The sequence below is a fragment of the Micropterus salmoides genome, unplaced genomic scaffold (genome assembly GCF_014851395.1).
Source record: "Micropterus salmoides isolate LMB-PRFRI ecotype aquatic unplaced genomic scaffold, ASM1485139v1 Ms_hic_scaffold_4, whole genome shotgun sequence".
Lineage (NCBI taxonomy): Eukaryota > Metazoa > Chordata > Actinopteri > Centrarchiformes > Centrarchidae > Micropterus > Micropterus salmoides.
In genome coordinates this window covers 35,749,025-35,762,728 of record NW_024043372.1, presented here as the reverse complement: position 1 = coordinate 35,762,728, position 13,704 = coordinate 35,749,025, and the positions used below count along the sequence as shown (strand labels likewise).

General features: G+C 41.9%; 1 protein-coding gene across 2 annotated transcripts; it reads right to left on the bottom strand.

Moving 5' to 3' along the window:
• Positions 1 to 12,811, bottom strand: ldlrad2 (low density lipoprotein receptor class A domain containing 2). 2 transcript variants are annotated; one of them, XM_038695550.1, is made up of 5 exons: positions 12,482 to 12,811; positions 8,900 to 9,385; positions 5,078 to 5,227; positions 4,747 to 4,884; positions 1 to 1,466 (listed from the first exon to the last, which is right to left on the bottom strand). In XM_038695550.1, exons 1-5 carry the CDS (start codon positions 12,570 to 12,572, stop codon positions 1,180 to 1,182), a joined length of 1,152 nt encoding a protein of 383 aa, XP_038551478.1. In that variant the 5' UTR covers positions 12,573 to 12,811; the 3' UTR covers positions 1 to 1,179. The 2 variants fall into 2 exon arrangements, with proteins under 2 accessions (XP_038551478.1, XP_038551477.1); XM_038695549.1 differs by having other exon boundaries at positions 4,747 to 4,887; positions 12,482 to 12,809.
• Positions 12,812 to 13,704: the final 893 nt, after the last annotated feature.

Sequence of the window (13,704 nt, the reverse complement as noted above, 5' to 3'; positions counted from 1 at the left end):
TAAAGAAGTATACAGAACTTTGATTCATGCAAAATCACATTTCAAATATACATATTTTGCAAATATGTAATTTGTAATATGGTTATAATGGTAAGTTTGTTGTCCATTTAGATGTCTGTGTGCTGTTTATATGCTCTGATAAACCTAATCCAACAAATCTTTGTAGCAGCATTGATACTGATTCCACATTCTGACTTAAGAGCACATGAATACACAGTGAAGTCGGGAAATGGGACCATCAGAGGAGCACGTGAATGCATTGTGAGCCACTGTTTGCAATTCGTAACCCTCACCACTAGATGCCACTAAAACGTACAGACTGAACCTTTCATTAACAAGAATTTCTTTTTGTGCACACAATAGCATGTTAGAAATTCATAGTTAATTAAGGTTTTCCCTACAGAATGTCAACTGCTACACACTGGATGACTTGTGCTCTATTGTCCAAACTTCACTTTGGCTTATATTTGGAACAACAGTGGACTGCTGGGAGGAGAGTGGAAAGTTTGAAGGCATTTCTCAGAGGGAGAACAGCTGTTGTCACCAGGTGGGTGACTTAGTAGATTTGGGGCAGTTTCCTCAGCATGTGTTCATTGCAAACTTTTGGTCAAAGCTGTGTGGACTGGACGTTTCACTGCATAACTAAATTGTTGCATCTAAGACAGACCACATTTATAAGAAACAAACAAGTTTATGACGAAAAACTGTTCACACTAATAACATAACAGTCTTCATTGTCTCATCTGAAAACTGGGCAAGCATTGAAGGCTGGACAGGCTGGACTCAAACTTCGTAAGCAGCCTCTTAAACAGAATGTGCAGCCATCATAATATGTAAGAGATTACTTTAAAACAGACAAAGTGTGTTGTGAACAAAAATGTTTGCTAAACCTATCCTTTTATAAACATTCATACAATCCATAGTCATACTGCATACCCTGCTTTACCTTCTTGTAACACAAACACAGCAGTCTCATCACCTAAAACACATTTAAAGCACACAAACCACAGTTTAACCCAAACTGGTCATCAGTTCAACATTTACTAAAAAGATTCTTGGTCATGTTGTACTGCCTAACGCAGTAAATGTTCATATTCAGGACTGATCACAGCTCAGCATCACCATGCTGTACCCAGGTCTCTGTGTACCAGAACTAATCAACCGGACGGTCCCCCTGTTCTAAACAGCTGCTGTGGTAACATTGTCATCAGCACTGTTGGTGTTGGCCGCTGTGCCTGTCGCCGTCCCAGTGGCCGGTGTATGTGGAGTAACTTTTGCCAGTCGGTGCTCCTTGCTGTGGGAGCAGCTGTGGACGCAGAGCTGGCAGGAGCCACAGCAGGGTAAGAAGCGACAGATGCTGATGCGCCACAGGAACCAGCCAGGTGACCAGCAGCACCAGCAGAGCACCACGCCGCCGGCCACAACACCCAGGATGATGTAGATAACCAACAGGGAGGCAGGGGAGTCTGGGGACAAGAGGGGCAAAATGAAAAAATGAAATGAAAAGATGAAAAAAATATCCACTGGCCAAACATATTTCTTACCAGCCAAAATAATAAATTGCCTTTTTGTGTCATGTATACATTTGTTTCAGTCCTTTTATTTGAGATAAGAAGGTATTATGTCGAATACAAACTTAAAGAAGAGGCCAGAGTGAAATGTGAAGCAAAATTATATTATTGCTATTAAATGTTCTTAAGACATAACAGTAAATTGTTTTCTATACAACATGCTTATCAACAATTCATCTTAAATCTCATAGCGGCTCACGCTTAATCATGCTTTATCATTCAACTTAAACCTCCTCATCAGACTGCTCACTTTCTACAATCACCCTCTTTGCACCGTCCAGGAAGTCTGGCTTCCGGGTTCTGACAGAGTCCTGGTGCCACAGCATCACAGTTTTTGTGGGATAAATAATTTTTTCTACAGTCTATGGATTGTACTCCTTGATCTCTGGGGAGGACAGCTGGACCCGAAGAAGATCTGACAGTGTTTCAGACACTAGACTGGACCTCCCACTTCATTTTTTTATGTTCTGCTTCAGCCTCCTTTTTGTAGTTTTGTAGTTTTTTCATTTTGTTGGTACACCTGGTAAATGTCGCCACATTGTGGTGGTAGCTAGTTAGCTAAATGCTGAAAACACTCGCTGTACTGTATGAGAGATACGGAGCCGAAGAGGGGGGTCCGATTTGATTCTCCCCTGAGCCGTTAACGATGTTAGTAACAGAACAATGTCTGTGTGAAAAGCCACAGCCGGCATGCCTGTGTTGTATGGTATTGGACACGTAACTTTTTCTATGCCCTGATAAAGCCCGACCGCAATGTGAAAGCGCACGGGGTTGCGGGATTATGCTGCAAACGTTTGTTCAGCATGAATGAGCGAATGCGGCATATTGGCGGATATTCTTTCTGCATTTATTGTGGGATCTCTGTATGAAAGCGGCTACACTCTCCCGTCTTTCCTTCTGGACTCTTATCTCCCAATGCTCACCCCCTTACAAATCTACGCCAATCAAACACAAGTATCATGAAACAAAAATAAACAACAACCAAAGAACACTCCTAATCCGTGTTTTACACAATTTTAGATCACTGGATACAGCGGGGACCAATTTAAGTGCGACACACAACAAATAGGAATGCCGGGCTGCTGTTAGTTACCATCAAATTATAACTGATATCAATTATATGGCAAAATCATGCCGAATACATTAAATTTTTTGCCGAGTCAGCACACATGCAGGCATGATTTAGTCTTCCCTCCTTTTTGTGCCTTTTGTTTGGGGACGTAACCTCTTTAAATGTGCATGTGGCACCTTTTCATCTCAGTGAACATACAGTAATATAAAAGCAATTATAAAAATGGTTAACAGAAATAAACTGTATTCAATGGAGCAGTGCTGAGGATGAATTTGAGTTTAAAAGTTCCCCCAGCTTGGGGGAAAAAGCTGCTCTGCATTCTGGTGGTGCTGCAGCAGAAACTTCTATATCTCTTCCCAGAAGGCAGCAGGGTGAACAGGCTGTGACTGGGTGGGTACTGTCCTTTAGTATCCTTTGGGCTCTGCAGGCACCTCAGCGATATCACTGATGCTCAGGAAATGGGTACCAATGATCTTCTGAGCAGTTTAAATCACCCGCTGCAGAGACGCACAGTTAATTAGACAGGGCCTGAAAGCAGGCATAATATCTTTCAGCAAGGTGGTGAGGGATGTCATCTCATCGCTGACTTTACGCAGTAATGAGTTTTCAGCTAAACTGAAGGTGGTGATGACACTTCGTTTCTTTGCCACAGGACAAACGCAGCAATGCAGTGCTGATGATCTAGGGCCATCACAACCATCGATAAGCCGAAGTGTTATGGAAACAATTAACCTATGGCACTTACAGCTTCACTCATTGTCACGCGTTTCATCGACTTCCCAACGAAACCCCCCCAGTAATCCAACAGACACAAAAACAAGTCATGCAAAGAGCCAGCTTCACAGGAGTAGTAGGCCGCATTTGATGGCACTCATATAAAGATCAACTTTTCTATCTTTCATTTCCAATGTGTATATCATAATGTATTCTCTTGAAAATTCTTTATTGTCAAACGTGTGTTGAATGTAAACTCCTCTTAGGAATTTCACCATTCAATGTGAATTTATCTGAGAATATTAAATCCATTCTGTGATTGGTCCCTGCCTACATCATCATCCAAAATCCTGTTTGCAGCACAGCAAAGTTTCGTGAATCAGCACTAAGACTGACACTTAAGATTTAGTCCTACACTTCACTCAAATTAGGACCATGATGCTTGATAAAGCACAGCTTTGAGCCAAGATCTTTTTTTCTCTTAAGTCAATTCTTAGCAGTATTCTTATGAGTAATTCTGAGAAGCTTGATAAATACGGACCCTGATCTCCGTGAAGATGAGGGCATAGCAGTCTCTTCCATTTTATTCGACTGGACATTAGCCAGTAGGCTGGGGAGTGGGAAAGCCTTTGATCCAAACTGATTTGGTTTCACTCTTCTCGCCACTCGCTTTCCTCTCGTCCTTATCCGACACGTACTCCGGCTGGTCCGCTTGTTTTGTCGAGAGATGCTGTAACTGGTTATCGTTTCCGATGCTGTCCATACTCTGTAGAGGTTGTAATTTAAGCTACTTACTGTGCAATACATTAACCATACATACTGTAATTTGATATGCATGAATCCCACATACTGTTTATATTTTCAGTATAGTTCCCACTTAAGAAAATGAAACAAATTCTAACACAGCCAACAAACTGCTACTGGATCAGTATGTCTGTTCATCCAGCCTGTGCTCCCTTAATGTGGCAGACCAGCAAAATGGATCTCAGCTAATGAACAGATGGCAATTTGCACAGCAGCCGAATGTGAATCCCCTTTCTCCCACTCTCAGTTGAATAGTCACAACAGAACAATAGTTTTCTTAGGCCAGACTTGGTCAGACAGTACAGTAAAGACAGATCACTCAAAAGGCTGCTCTCTGCCGTGAGAAGCCATCACCATTTATTGGTTTACGAGTCTTTAGGTGAAATTAACAACTCAATGGTCACCTCCATTAGTTTTATGACACTTTGCATCCAAATGGCCACGTAGCTATTTAAAAAAAAAAAAAGTTTACCAAATGCCTGCAGGACATAAGAAGAGTGAATTACACATGGATTGACTCCTACTGGTGGAGAGTGTTTCTGTCAGTTATTAATGAATATCTATTATGTCACAGTGGTCACTCACCTGTTACCGACTCATGACTGGGAGTGCTGTCTGGCATGCCACAGTTCATCTGTGGAAGAATTGGAGCAGTGGGTGGATTCACAGAAGGCGGGGGTGGGGTTGCTATTGGTGGTGGAGGTTCAGGAGGTAAAAGCTGACCTGCTGATGAGGGAAAACTTCGGATCAACTATTATAAAGGGAGGAAATAACATTGTGTTGTACTCTAAAGACACCCCTTAAATGTGTTATAGTGCACCAAAAGTAACACTTTTTTCATTATGCTGTACTAAAATCGGGGACTGTGTTTTTAAATATCAGGTATGTGCAAGTGCCACCTCATCACCTAACTGACCTTTACAACCTGTAGTCAGGTTTTCCTCCAGGTCACTTCCATCCCCGCAGTTGTCAATGCCTTTATCATCACACACCAGACCAAGAGGGATACACTTCCCATTCCTGCAAGGGAAATAAGGCTCACTGCTGCACTCTGACTGGTTAAAACCTAAAGAGGAAGATGACAATTGAAGCATAGGGGTAAGACAGTAAGGATCGGAATCAGTCATGGAAACTTTACAGTTGTGAGTGAAGTTTAAGTATCCTAAAAGAAAATATGGCAGCTTATAGAGTTTTCTTGTGAACAAAAACAGTTACATGAAAAAATGCATTTCCGTCCTTATAAAAGCATTTTCAAAGCTCATTTGTTTGCATGAATGTTTTTTTTTTTGCTAAGTTTTGTGTGGAATACACCAAGCCATTGGCAGGAATATTGCAAACTCATCTACATGTGCATCTTCATGTCTGATGTTGCCTTGGTACTTACTAGTGTGGCACAATGCAATCGGTCCAAACCATACAGCTGCTCCATTAGTTTTATGCCCAGTTAGTCATCAGTCCACTTTCAATTAAAATTGGCACTGTTGTATATGAATGAAGCCAGTGGCAGACATGTTGTTTTGTCATTGACACGCCTATTGTAGTTTGCGTAATTTTGTGAATGACATTATATGCATAGTTCTGTTTGTAAAGAATATTTGTGTTAAGTGCTGTCAAAGCTAAATCAACGTGCATGTCCTGGCCAAAGGATGATGTTAATGCAAAATCTTTGTCACCTGAACCTGATTGTTGAAATGAGCATGAAAAAAGATCGCTTTCGTTTTTTAGTAAGATAGAAATCCTGTATTTCTTTGGAGACTAATAAAGAATTAAGATAAGATTGATATTTTATACATGCAGAATTAATCTTAATTGGAAGAATCAGACTTAGTATACAATGTGGTTTTCTGTTGATGATGTTTTTTCTTGCTGGTGCAATCAGCAGGAAGTAAGACTAAGGCTCAGCAATGGGATATCAGAGACTGCTGTGCCCTCATCTTTACCGCGACCTGGCTGCATAGCTGCGTACCACAGGAAGCTGTCACGCTTGATGGGAGGAGTTTATTCCGTGCAGACAGGACTCTGAAGTCCGGAAAGATGAGGGGAGGAGGACTGTGTATCTACATAAATGATGCTTGGTGCTCAAACGCAGCCAAAGTGGATGGACAATGTTTAATGACATGTAGAATTTTTAATGTTGAGATGTCGGCCATACTATCTGCCCAGAGAATTCTCCAGTGTTTTTGTTGTTGCTGTTTACATTCCTCCAGATGTAAGCTGAAAATAAATGCACTACAGGAGCTGTATGAGGTCATCAGCAATCACATGACAAAACAACCTGATGATGTTTTTATTGTTGCTGGAGATTTTAATCAAACAAATCTCGTGTTCAGAGAGGCCCCCGCCCAGGAGAGCCACATCAACCTTGAGGAATATACAACATCAGTGACATCATACATCAGCAAATGTGTTGATGATGTGGTGATCACTAAAATGATAAAATCATTCCCCAATCAGAAGGTCTGGATGAATGGAGAGCTGATGGGTCTGTCCAGGGCTTTTCGGTTAGGTGATAAAGAAGCTTACAGCACCGCCAGAGTGAGACTGAAAGCTGGAATCAAGGAGGCGAAGCGGAGACATCAGCAGAGACTGCAGAAAGACCTCAACACCAACAACACAAAAGATATGTGGCAGGCCATCAAAAACATCACAGGCTACAAAAGCAGGAGCTCCCCCATCATGTGGGAGGCCACATTACCTGATGAACTTAACACCTTTTATGCTCGCTTTGATTTTCTCAACAAGGAGTCAGCTGTAAAGTCTACTCCACTTCTAGAGGACCGGCCACTGTCAGTATCCACAGCTGATGTGAGGAGAGTCCTGCTGAGAGTGAATATGAGTAAAGCTGCTGGGCCTGATAACATCCCTGGCCGTGTACTAAAATCCTGTGCCAATCTCACTGTCTCAGAGAGGGTTCCCACCTGCTTCAAGACAGCCACCATCGTTCCTGTACCTAAAAAGTCTGCAGTGTCTGGTCTGAACGACTACCGCCCTGTGGCACTCACCCCCATTCTGATGAAGTGCTTTGAGAAACTGGTTCTTCAGCACATAAAGAACAACATCCCAGCCGGCCTGGACCCTCACCAGTTTGCTTTCAGGACCAACAGATCCACAGAGGACTCCATCTCCACTGCCCTCCACTCAGCCCTCACACAAATTGAGAAAAACAACACCTACATCAGAAAACTGTTTGTGGATTTCAGCTCAGCATTCAACACAATCTCCCCATGAAACTGATCAGCAAACTCAGCACTCTGGGTTTAAATACAACACTCTTGAAATGTAGAAAAAAAAACTGTCTACGGAAAGCGTAGTTACGTCAGTAGTTAACGTTATACATGGTTGTAATAAACAAGACGTAGGCCTATGGGTCTTAGAAAAATGGAGAGAGGTCCTGAGGATTGTGTTTCAAGCGGGCAAACTGCTACCAGCCATGTCACCGCAGATTATGGGAATATCCGGAGAGACGTCGACAGCTGAAACAGCTGATCAGACGTGAGTTGCCCTACATGTTCGCTACATTACACTTATTCTGCAAAAATGTTTCCATCTCTCAGTTAGCGCATTAACTCTTTTTCGACTATGGCAAAAACCACCTCAAGCGAGCATAAAAACTATTTTGCGAAATTAAAGATTTTTCAATCAACGTTTTCTAATACTTCAAAATGCGTATTAAAAAACCTTGATGGAAACACTGTTACGGAGATCCTGACACGGTCATTTCCCATCTCCACGCTGGTGAAGAAAGCTCAGAAACCAGTGGATTTCATGAGGAAGTTTAAGAAGGCCAAATTCCCGTGCCAAGTTCTTGTCAGCTTTTACAGAGGAGCAACAGAAAGCATCCTGACTGGAAACATCACTAACATGGGATGTGCACGGCCCAGGACCGGAGGGCTCTGCAGCGGGTGATTCAAACTGCTCAGAAGATCATTGGTACCCATCTCCTGAGCATCAGTGATATCAGTGAGGTGCCTGCAGAGCCCAAAGGATACTAAAGTACAGTACCCACCCAGCCACAGCCTGTTCACCCTGCTGCCTTCTGGGAAGAGATATAGAAGTTTCTGCTGCAGCACCACCAGACTGCAGAGCAGTTTTTCCCCCAAGCTATCAGACTTTTAAACTCAAATTCATCCTCAGCACTGCTCCATGGAATGTAGTTTATTTCTGTTTACCATTATTACAATTGTTTTTATATATTACTGTATATTGTCTGCTACGTAGCAGAAGGGAGTTAAAAACTCAATTTCGCTTCACAACCTGTTGTAATATGACAAAATAAATCTATCTTGTACCTTGCGCCTATTTAGTACACTCAAATTTTAGCCATTTCTTTCTAAACAAAGAAACACTACACCAGTTGACTCCTTAGTAATGTATTCTGTTGACTCCCTGTTCTTAGAGAAAATGATCTTATAGGTATGAAAAGTTGTCTTCACCATAGATTACACACCTTGTTCACACACATTACTGTGGTATACCTTGATGTAAACTTGTTGTCTGTTTTTAGCCTAATGTCTTTTTGTGTTAAGTAAATTTTGTTTACTAGCATCATAAAACATTTGATTCTGATTGGCAAGCATAAAACAAATACTGAATAGTTTTAATGAACAGACACCTAAAACATAACCCATGGTCAACATGAAACATACCTGTAGTTAAGTGGCTATTGTATGAGAATGCTAATTCACTCCAAGATGTCTGGTTATACAAAATAATTTTTACATGTTTGTGTTTTTCTTACCCAGTCTGAAGGAGGTGAAGTCCCCCACGAAGTCAACTCTGGGCTGAGTCCCCCGGGTCACCAGTCTCAGAGTCAGATAGTTTCCTGTGGACAGCACCGGCCGGGGCGGGCTCTTCCCACACAGAGGAGGCCCAAGGGGAGGCGAGCTCTTGTCCCGTCCATCATAAAACTGAATGTATGAGCCGGCATGACATGGGTCCCCTGAGCTTTCACCAGAGGTGGGTTCCAGCCTAGGGTTGAGAGGGGCGGAGCCACGAGGGGACTCTGGGAAGAGAGGAGCCGGGCTCAGAGGAGCCACTCGTAGCAAACTGTAGACCAGGAAGAAACGAAAGTGGAACTGGACCTTGTCTTTAGGAGAGCTGCCCTGCATGGTGAGGTGGCAGTCAGTCCCCATGGTCACAAAGTAGTACTTCTTAGATTCCTGGTGCGAGTTGACAATCATGCCGTCACCCTGGATCGTCTGGCCACAGAAGTCCACCACATTCACTGAAAAGGAAAAGACACTGTGTGTTTGGCTCTTTTTAATATATTATTTTACAGATCACAAAAAGGACACTTGTCTGTTTTAGAGTCTCCTCCATTCTAATTAAGAAATTTCTGATGTAATCAAGAGAAAATAGTATCTGATGTGTCAAGCTTACATTGAAATTAAATCATTATCTCAGGAAAGATGAATATCAGAATCTTGAGAAAATGGGCTAACCACTCTCAGCCTCGGCTCATATTTTACGGCCATTGTAGAGTGTTAGTGTATACATAAAACTATTGATTTGTATGAACTCTTACTACTACACCGACAGAGACAGCCATCTAGGCCTGGTTGCCTTGCTCTAAGGGACTTCAGCAGGAAATTATGCTGGCATCCACATCCCCATGTTCTGTGATTTACAATAAGCTTATTGGAAAAGTCTCCCGCCGTTTCATTGTTATGAAAAAGGGAGTTAGAGGATTTCTGTGAAGAATCTGATTGGAACATGGTTGAACATACATATGAATTTTAATATCTAGCGCAAAAACTTTTGAAGTTACTCATAGAGCATATACAGCCAATCAATCAGATTCCATAAAAAAATACAACTCATCTACATTTTTTCATGTACGTACTTTTAAAGCAACATTATGTAAGATGGTTTTTCTTGTGTCTTTTGAGTGTAATTCACTGCTGCCGTAAATAAGGACAGCGTAACATGTGTATATGGTATGATTTCATTACTTATTATCATAAATTAGCAAGTCATCAACTTTGTTAATACAGCCAAACTTCAAGCAAGCGCAACAACACAAGACACAGCAAGCCAGCTAGTATTACTAAGTTAGTCCAACAAAAAGAATGTCAGCTCTGTTTCTGTCTAGCAGCCTTTTATTTCCATGAAGCTCAATGTCTTGGAGCCTTTTCAGCTTCCTCTGCCAACATATTCTTTGGTCTCTTTGCCCGTTTGTGCTTGGGTGACAACTTTGTTGACATAGGCAAACATAAGCAAGCGCAACAACACGAAACACAGCAAGCCTGCTAATAAGTTAGTACTGACTAATCCAACAGCAAGAAGGCCATCTGTCCTGCATCCTTTCAGCTCTTTTAGCTCACGCCAACAAGTAAAAGCCAGTCTGATGTTGTCCGGTCTCTTGCTTGGTCACTCTCTCTTTTTCTCTTCCTCACTTCCTCAGACGTCTTCTTCGGTCTCTTTGCAGCCTCTGCTGTGATACATCCATTCTGAGAACACCGAGCTACCTTCTTCCAAAAGAACCTACATTGTGCGTTATACATTTGCTTCTTCTTATAGCTTGCTTGCTGAAGAGTTTTGTTGAGAATTCTCTATAATTCTAACTATTATCTGTGTCTCCTTGATGGTTATTCTCATATTAATCTTAAGTTGATTCATTAGTGTTATGTTCTAGTTTTGTGGCTGCTAAGAAAACACTCTTAAATTCCTGGATTAATCTTTGGTGCAGTTGTTTTGAATAAAAAACATTACTGGTATAGGAAACCTGGAATGCGTGACAACAAGTCTGAAGTGTTATATCTCAGAGGAACCAGACAGCATAGACTGTTGTCAAGGACAAAAATGTACTTGTGATCTGCATTAGTTTTGGTTGGCTGTACTCTTCCTCAAGGTCTCCTGCTTTCTTGCAAGACCTCGTTATGTTTGTTGGTATTGTGTGTTGCCGTTCTGTTTATGCTATCTGTTTCATTTTAATGTTAAAGGATGGGTGACTAACTTCAAGTCTGTCTTCAAATAAAAATTAGGTGTCTGTTTGAACACTGAAGCAGGTTTTGTTTGCTGTAATCATTCCTCATTTTTGTTCTAGCCAGTAAAAGAGTCCTTCCTAATTTGTCTACATGAGGCTTCACCAGTCTGACTTTCTTCCAAAGTTACAGTCTTTTCAATATACAACTCCAGCAAAAACAAAGAGGAAATTTAATACCTAAAGCAGGTGAGAGTCAATAATCTAAAGCTATTCCGGTTGCCATTGACTTAGCACTAGATATACCATGACCTGAATGATTGGGAATCTTTACAGACCCAAATGTGTGGTTAAAGAGAACATGTAAATAAAAGATTCCAGTGATGCTATTGAAGAAGCTGAGAGTTATTTTTGATAGTTATTAGGGTTTGTCTTCAACACACTGGTAGATGTACAAACTGACACACATCTGTGTAAAACTGGTCTGCTACATCAGCCATGTGCTGAGCGATGTGACTGTTTGAGCAGCAGCTCACTGCTCATCCACAGGCAGGGCCAGGACAGATGGGTGGGCAGATCCGGCTCCAGCGGCCCCCACCCAGCCACCCACCACCCCCTGCCTCTGGGCCACAGGCCAAATAATGAGAAAATTTATGATCACCCCTGGAGTTTATTAGCTCCGTTTCCCTGGGAGACAAGTAGATCCTCTTGCACTGACCTCCAGGAATGTCCCAAAGCCCGGGAGCCCCTGTTGGTGGGAAACAGCTCATCCCCTCTGCACCGCACAAGTAAATACAAAGCCTGTGGAATCACTGTCCAAAACATGGGTGACCAGAGGACACCAAGTCCCTAGTAAAGATTTTTTCAAAGGCTTTCTAAACAATATCATTGTAAATGGAGTCCAAATATAGAGGGCAGGTGAGGGCCAAGGCCCTGGGTGACAAAAAGTGAGAAATGTGTCTGAGACAGCATTGTGTGGAAAAGGGCAGCAGCCTTGCTGTCAATCCATGTATTATCCTGACACTGGTGACTCAACACAGGCTTCCATTCTATCACTCCACACATAAACTGATTCTGCCCTCCTGTGTGCCAAACAAAGTATATAACAGTACAGTGAATAAACCTGAATAAACTGGTGTAATTGGCTACAGCAAGGGTGAGCCAAACGAAAAAAAAAATTGTATCACATCATGTGCAATTTTATATGACAATATGGATTTCTATCATGATATGCAAACAAAAATTAAATCCAGTTTCGAACTTTAAACAGTACTGTTCATTCACTTGCAACATGGCCTCCATTTGATATTTATGTATTTTGTCCATTAGTTTCTATTCATTTTCGCATAAAATGAGAATATATGAACAAATCGGTGTATCTGGTGGTTGAAGTCATACCGGTCTCGATGGCCGAGCTGTGGAGAGTCATGAAGCAGAGCAGGAGGAGCAGCCTGAGCAGCCTCTGCCAGCAGCCCTCCACCTCCATCATCCAGGCTGAGAGGCAAGTGCGAGAAGGAGAGAGTCCGGTACAGTCCGCTCACAGAGGATATATCAGAGTCATTCCAAGCGCGCATCAAATTGTCATAGCTGCTCACAACTTTCGCTGGAATGTATATGAGACCACAGGACAGGAGCTGTGAGTTGAGATCGGATCAGCCGCTCTGCTCTCCATCATAAAAACTCTGCCTTTTATTCCGGCTGAACCTCCGCTCGGTCCCGTTTGAGCCATGGCAACACGCAGCCAATCAGCGGCCAAGCAGGCTACAAAAAAATAGTGTTTCCTCACCTGATGCAAACTTCTTAACATGTTAAAGTTCAGTTGTAGCTAGGAATGCTTCTCAAATGATGAAAACCCCAAACATGCGCCTACTTTATTTGTCAGTTTAACATTCAGATGAGAGCAGGTTGCACTCCAGCGCCCTTCCTTCAAGGATGACAGGCTGACCTATTGGTTTACAGTTACAGGTACAGTAGCTTTGGCAATATTGTTGCTATACATTCATGCCAATAAAGCTAATTTGAATTTTACTGGGAGGCTGTAATTGAGCTGTACCCCTAGTTGCAAAACACGTTTTGTTTTTGTTTTGCAACATGCTTCATTTGGCACTATTTACTATTATTATTACTATTATGTTTTATATGACATTACATTATTCACTGTAATACTGGAGTCTTAGCTGTGTCTACTTTTTATGTGCAATAAGCAAAATCAAGTACTCTGCATTGACTGGTAGGATTAGATAAATAGTTAGATGTTAGATTTTTCCAAATTTAAATAATGAGGCTGGTGTTATTCTGTTTTACAATTGGTTAACAAAAATCTATTAGAACCAAAAATTGGTTAACAAAAATCTATTAGAACCAAAACCAAAAGTGGGTTAGTCCATCTGTCAATACTTAATTTTCCTACCCTGTTTGTGGTTCTCCAGCCCATTAGTTTCTACATGGACTAATAGGCTGCAGTTTTTAGTTTGGTGGTGCATTTGTTTGGGACTATTTGCAGCAGGGGATTAATCCACATGTGGTGCTCTAGTGAGTTTCTGGGGCAGAAGGACAGTGTATGTGGGGCCGAGTCAAAATAAACTGGTGGTGGAACAGGTCACCCAGTGCAACACAATGTG